Raw genomic sequence first — 7,515 nt, forward strand, 5'->3', positions numbered from 1 at the left:
GAGAAATCGAAACAAGAAATCCTCATCTACATATGATGCTAAGGGACAATCTGTCTCAGGTGATGAAGTTCAAGATCATTTGGATGATTCGGTGGATTCCCCTACTTCCCCGGCAGTCGATGCTCAGGCTTGTGATCAAACAGATCCTGGTAAAATAAAACCTTTGAATTTCGATTTAATTACTTTTGAAGCAATCGGAAGATCCAGCTTAAAGTAAAATAACCTTGAGGTAACTCCGAAGTCGGTACGTATACCTTTAATTATTATGCAGTAAGAAACAAGAAAAGAAAAAGAAGACATCGAAGGAAAACCGGCGAGAAAACTTCTTCTGAGCCTGAAGACGAATCCAACAGCCAAACGACCTCCAATGATAATTCATTGGGTACCCACACTTCCTCAGCATCCAATGCCGCTGTTAATAACCAACCAGAAGGTAACATACTATTTCAGTCATATTATGAGGAAAATCATTTTATTCAGCGTCTTGCTCCAGTCGAATCTCATGCTGCAGTCAAATGGGAGGCCCTACAAATCTGAATTTGTGAATCCTTCAAAATGCTAAGAGACAATCCATCTCAGGTGATGAACATCAAGATCATTTGGATGTCTCGGACATACCCTACTTCCTCGGCAGTCGATTTTCAGGCTAGGATCAGTCAGCACCTGGTTAAATAAAATCTGAGTGTAGTGTTTTAATTAATGTTCAAACACTCGATTGTTTTGGCTTTAGTAAAATTAACTTGAGGTTACTCTGCAGTCTTAACTTTTACTTATAATGCAGTAAGAATCCGGAAAAGGAAAAGAAGACATCAAAGGAAAACCGGCGAGAAACCTGCCTCTGATGAAGAGGCCAACAGCCAAACAGCCTCCAGTGATAATTCGTTGGATTCCCCCATCACCTCAGCAGCCAATGCCGCCATTAATAACGAACCAAAAGGTAAATACTATTTCAGTCATATTGTGAGGTAAATCATTTTATTCAGGGTCTTGTTTAAGTTGAATCTCGTGCTGTGATCAATTGGGAGGCCCTACAAATCTTAAGTTGTGCATCACTCAATAAAGGGACAATCCATTTCGGGTGATGAAGATCAAAATCATTTGGATGACTCGGGGGATTCCAATACTTCCTCGGCAGTCGATGCTCAGGCTAGTGATCGGTAAGAACCTTGTTAAAGAAAATGTGAGTATAGTGATTTAGTTAATGTTTAAACCCTCGGAAGTTTTGGCCTCAGTTAAAGTAACTTGAGGTTACTCTGAAGTCTTTACTTTTAATTATTATGCAGTGAGAAGCCGGAAAAGGAAGAAAAGACATCGAAGGAAAACCGTCGAGAAAACTACCTCTGAGCCTGAGAAAGAAGCTTACAGCCGAACAGCCACAAATGATAACCCGTTGGATACCCCCACTTCCTCAGCAGCCAATGCCGCCTTTAATAACGATCCAAAAGGTAATAATATGTCAGTCATATTATGAGGTAAACCATTTTATTCAGCGTCTTGCTCCAGTGAAATCTTGTGCTGCGATGAAAGGATAGGCCCTACTAATCTTTATTTTGCATCCTTCACAATTTTAAGGCACTATCCATCTCAGGTGATGAAAGTCAAGTTCATTTGTATGACTCGCGGGATTCCCCTACTTCCTCGGCAGTCGATGCTTGAGCTATTGATCAGTCAGAACCTGGTAAAATATAATCTGAGTGAAATTAGGTTTTACCCTTCACCTAATTTGATTTATATCACCCCGACGCAAAATTCCATCTTATAATAGTTTATGCGGTACCCGCGGCTATGTACATCAGATTCGAACCAGCCAATCGATCCCGTTAGCTCGGTGGTTGAAGGGCAAAACCTAGTTTGATTTATATCACCCTGACGCAAAATTCCATCTTATTATAATCTGAGTATAATGAAATCTGCCTATAGTGATTTATTAAATGTTCAAACCCTCGGAAGTTTTGGCCTCAGTAAAATCAACTTGAGGTTACTCTGCAGTCTTTACTTTTTATTATTATGCAGTAAGAAACCGGAAAAGAAAAAGAAGACATCGAAGGAAAACCGGGGAGAAACCTTCCTCGGATGAAGACGCCAACAGCCAAACAGCCTCCAGTGGTAATTCGTTGGATACCTCCATTTCCTCAGCTACCAATACCGCGGCCATTAATAACCAATCAAAAGGCGAAATACTGTTTCAGTCATATCATTATGTAAACCATTTAAACATATTTGTTCACCTTCTTGTTCCAGTCGAATCTCGGTCAAATGTTATAGATCATTTTTGTACATCCTTTAGGGATACAGAAGAAAAGACGTAGAGGAAGGAAAGCTGGCACACAATCTTCATATGAAGACAAAACTAATAGGCAGTCTTCCCAAGCTGAGGGAACTCAAGAAAGCTCTAATGGACTTGACGATTCTCAAACCGGCCACTCGACAGCCGGTGTTGCAGGTAGCACCCAGTCAAAGTCTGAGAAATTCAACCTCTTGCTTTGGATGTTGTGCTTTCCATTTGCTGCACTTGGCTACATTCTGAGCATGTGTAGCGTTTGCGTGTTGTCTCTCATTACCCTATCCGAAGAAGACGCCAACAGAAAACCGTCGGGTGACAAGGAGCGAATCAATTTAGTTAACCAAAGCAAATCTTCAGGAGCAGATGTCAGCATCTCACTCAAAGGTTAAAATTCGCTTTCGCGTTATTTAACCCTAAAAGGGCCGTGGGCGGAATCCGCAACTTTTTCCGCGATAGCCTTGAATTTTTTTTTTCGAGACCCAAGCTGTTATGACTTTTTACCCTCGAGACTTGCACATCTTTTGACACCAAAACATTTTCACGCGCCGTGAAAACTGAATTTTCCTTTGTACGTCGTGTTCACAGAGCATTGCCATTCGTAAATGAATATTTAATTAGCCATAATTCCAAAACCCTTCTACCTATAGTCATGACATTTCTTGGGTATGTTTATGAAGAGTTGTTCTATGCATGTACCGAGTTTCAAATTTTTCATCAATCGACGGCCGCGATCTTAGGGGGGGGGGATCCGCCCCCCCCCCACCCCCTGGCTGACAGATGGTCAAAATAACCCGGCCCTTTTAGGGTTACTTTTCAATTACAATTCAGAATCTGTTAATCATGCCGATGACACATTGCAAGTATTAAATAAAACGATATTTTTTTTTCAATTCTCTTAGAGAGAAAGAAGACAAGAAGGGGCCGACGGAAGACAAACATTAAACCATCACGTAAAGAACAACCTACTGAAGATCAGAGGGGACAAGAAAATTTTGAAAACTCTGAAAAGTCCGAGAACTCTGAAATCTCCTCAGTAGCTAGTGTTGATGCCAGCGTCCAGTCAAAATCTGGTAAACTTGACATCTTGTTCATTTTTATTTCTTGTTGAAGTCAACAGTATATTTTTTAAGTTATCCGTCATTCATGTCAGCTTCCTTTGCTTGTCTTTTAGTAAAAAAAACAGTTATTGCTATTACAAACTTTGATTTAGAATAGATTTACCATCGTATTTAACTTTTTATCAATATCTCTTTTAGGAAATAAGAAGAGGTGCAGAGGACGACACAATGATTTTAACAATTCCTCATCTAAAGATCTCAAAAGACAAAGTCCTCCAATTATTGATAAAGAGCGAGAGGACTCCGATGACTCATCTTCCATCCCCTTAGAAACACCGGCCGCTACAAGAAAGCAATTACAAACTGGTAAAATTCCCAAAGTATCTGTCTTTTCATTAATTAAAAAACACGCTTGGTATAACTTTGTTGATACCTACTCTTGTTGATACATAATCTTTTACTCTCAGAAAAAGCTCGGAAATCTAAAAGAACAAAGAATAATTCTGCGAGGACTAAAAAGGGAAAAAGAAACAATCCCAAGAAAGTCTTACCTGGAGAAGATACTAAGGGAAAGACAAGCCTTGTTGAGGAAGAGCAACGGATCTTAGATGACTCTGTGGATTCTTATACCTCATCAGAAGTCAAGACAGCCACTAGTTGCTCAACAAAGACCAGTAAATATTATTCTCATTTATAAAATTTAATTGATGATGTTCACTTCAGGCCAGGCCACTAAAGTTCAACGACTATTCTCAATTTTGTCTACAGGGAAAAGACAGAGAAGAAACAAGACTAAGAAGAATTTGAGAAGAAGGAAAGGAAGAAAAACAACAGGCAAAAGAAACACAAACTTAGCTGATAAAGAGCAAGACAAATCGGATGACTCTAGGGACTTGCCCTCCTTCCTTAAAACCGAAGATGGAGCAACAATTCAGTCAAAACTTGGTAAAATATAAACCTCGAGTACATGTACTTCGATGCAAATGATTTCTGTTCACCTTAATTCATTTCGAAAGAATATTTTGGTCGTGTGAAGACTCGACTGAAATCAAAGTAGGACATTTTCATTTCAATCTTCGTTGTTTTCATATTTTACAGTTCATAAACGAACAAGACGGAGAAAAACTGCCCAAAAACACTTCCATGAAGAATCCAGGAGACAAACTATTTCAGGTGATGAAGAGCCAAAGAACCTAGATGACTCGGATTCCTCCAATTCATCAGCAACCATTACCGCCACTTGTAACCAAACAAGGGGGGAAATTGATTGATCATTATTCTTGATATATAGCATACCATTTTAACAGCTGTAAAGATCTTGTTGTTCAAATAGATTCCCGATATGATGCGGCAAGTTAATACAAAATCTTCCATAAATATTTCGTTTTGGTAGAGAGAAAGAATAAAAGGATACGAAGAAAGACTGCGGATAAACCATCATGTGAAGATGAAACTAAGCTGTCATCGACCCAAGCTGAGGAAAATGTATCGAACTCGGGAGATACCCCAACCTCATCAGTATCTGGTGCCAAAGTTCTCTCACAGTCAGGGCCTGGTAACATCATATTTTCGTTTCTGATCTTTACTCAGGCCGCACTTATAAAAATTGTCTTTAGATAAGCAGACTCTGTCCTTCCCCTGCCGGGAAAAGACACAAATTGACAAATATAAGTGACGACTAGCAACGAAACTGGCCTCACATCAGAAGCCAACACCGTCGGCATTAATCGGTCATGAACACCAAGGTTTTTGTATGCAATTTGTCACTTAATTTCTTGATCTTACAAACAACTCTGTAAACACTTGTGCCTTTGTTAGGAAATCTCACAGTGAGTCAAATAAAGAGGAAACAATCGTGTTGTTGTAAAAACAATGTGTTTGATTATTTTTGTAGGGAACATGGAAACATCACAAGAAAACGGTCAGGAAGAGGGCTATTGCGGCCAAACGTCCTCAAACGATGTACAGTCGGAGAATGCAGAGGATTCACCCAACTCAGCTGAAGGTAAAACTGTGCAATAAAATTGGTTTTACACGTATTGCATGCTATTTGCCATTTCGTTAAGGTAAAGTGCGAACCATATGCATGGAGGCCCGGCGTGTTTATCCTTCGTGACCAGCCATTAGATTTTGCATCACTGTTTTGATCAATATATTATGCATAATGTTTGGAACAGCGATTGCCACATTTGTTGTTTATTCATAGTATAATTGGACTTTTAGTGCAATTTGAATTGAGACCTAAATCAAGCCTTATGATGAAAGTAATAGACCAGATGGCTGCGTTAAACACAAGTGGTTCTTATTATTTATGCTTAGAGAGAAACAAGACACAAGCAAATGCTGCCAAGAAACCATCACTTGAAGGGAACGAAGAACGCCCGATCCAGCTGTTCATGAATAGTACTTCGATGGGACCAATATGCCTGCAAATGCATCCATCAACTCTTATCACAATCTTGGAAGGAAAACTTCAAAACCAACATGAGATTGAACCAGAGAAGCAGCATCTTTTCGTCAGACAAAACCACGAGGTAACGTCTACTGTATATTTTATACTCGTTTTTTCTAAGATTCATTGTCCCGTAAAAAAACTGTTGTCGCTCTAGCTAGCAATCACACGCTTGTAGTCTTAGAATGTCTTGAATGAATCATTTCAATTCACTTGATTAAACGAGTTGAAATTTTCCCTTTCAAGCCCCGTGATGAGCAAGATGCTAACATAGAGATACAACTGGTATCAGGGTTAATGCACAGAGCTACCGGTGAACAGAAATCAGCAGGTAAATCTTGATCTTGATCTTGATCTTGATTGATAGGCATCGTGTCAGAGTTGAGCCAGATTGAACTGTATGTAAATAAATTGTGTAGTATATTTCCCCAGTTTTGTTTGCTGTCACTAAAGCTTGTTGCACTATTTGTTTTGCTGGATTTGCAAGTGTTGATTGTCCATTTTATGCTGTGATGTCATTGATTTGCATTTGAAGTAACATGTGTATGGCTCTAGAATTTGGACCATGCATCTTAGACTCCACAGGGTAAGTGTTCACAATGGGACTGGTATTTAAACAATTGGGTGGGGTCTTTTAGTTATGTGCATTGGAGTGTGAGGCAGTGGTGTGTGGGTAGATATGACCACAAATTCGTAGCCTTGTGGAGACTCACACACAATAGTGAACAAAACATTGTAAAGGTCTCCACATGGCAATTTCTATAGATGAATAGGTCTCCACAAGGTTTTCACGAAATAGATATATGGGTTTTACTCAATACTCTTCGTGGCGTGTTTTGCCTTGGTGGCATAATTTATTGCCTAAGTGGCGTAATTTGTGGCCTTAGTCGCGTAATTTTGTTCCCTGAGTGGCGTTATCTGCCTTGGTGACGTAAATTGCCTGTGTGACATATATTTTGTCTGTGTGGCTTAATTTGATGGTTTAGCCTGGTGACATCTTTGGGAAATTTGCCTTGGTGGCACATTAACTAATTGGATCGTGCAGAGTGAGTCGAATTCCTTTAATTGTTGGTGTAAAGTTCCTGGTGTAGTCGTAAATTGAATTTCATTGATGTGTTAGTTAAAAACTTGGTAATTGGAGCTCCTTTGGTTGATTTATTGGTGAATTGGATTTTATTGGATTATTATTTGAGTGCTGTTGCGTTCAAATTCGGGTTCACTTTAAAGTCTTTTGAACGAGTGGAGAAAATTGTAACATAAAGATTTTAATATTGAAGAGAATTGTAAATGAAGAAATAGTGTAAATAAGTGAACCTCGGGAGTGTAAATAAATTTGTATAGATTAATTTGACACTTGACTAACCGAGTCTGTTTACTGACTGAGTTCTCACACATCGTCGGGTGATGCTATGAACTGTTGCAACTCCAAAGCAGTTGAAACGGGCATTACTAAGTCATGAAAGCCTAATATAAATGTCCTCCTGTTTTTGTAGGAGATTGAGTTTATTCCAAGCAGACTACGCATAGATAGCTTGAAAACTCCTGTTTGTTTGATCGTATAGGAAGACCACGAAAGACAAGAACAACGAAGAAGATGAGAAGAAAGACAAGGGAAGGAAGAAGACGAGCTGCCAAGAAATCTCCATCTGTTAATGCAGACACATGTCTCCATGATAAAGATAAAGTGAACTCGAAGGATTCCTCCATCTCCTCGTCAATCG

At 39.3% G+C, this 7,515-nt stretch overlaps 1 protein-coding gene across 1 annotated transcript; it reads left to right on the top strand.

Annotated features, from left to right (window-relative positions):
- The first annotated feature begins 2,501 nt into the window (after nucleotides 1–2,501).
- LOC119726310 (putative uncharacterized protein DDB_G0274405) lies at nucleotides 2,502–4,613 on the top strand. The gene is made up of 5 exons (XM_038197965.1): nucleotides 2,502–2,668; nucleotides 3,184–3,354; nucleotides 3,541–3,708; nucleotides 3,810–4,016; nucleotides 4,441–4,613. The coding sequence occupies exons 1-5, from the start codon at nucleotides 2,530–2,532 to the stop codon at nucleotides 4,611–4,613; spliced, it is 858 nt and encodes a 285-aa protein (XP_038053893.1). The 5' UTR covers nucleotides 2,502–2,529.
- The last annotated feature ends 2,902 nt before the right edge of the window (nucleotides 4,614–7,515 follow it).

This window comes from Patiria miniata, unplaced genomic scaffold (genome assembly GCF_015706575.1).
Source record: "Patiria miniata isolate m_02_andy unplaced genomic scaffold, ASM1570657v1 HiC_scaffold_2, whole genome shotgun sequence".
Taxonomy (NCBI): Eukaryota; Metazoa; Echinodermata; class Asteroidea; order Valvatida; family Asterinidae; genus Patiria; species Patiria miniata.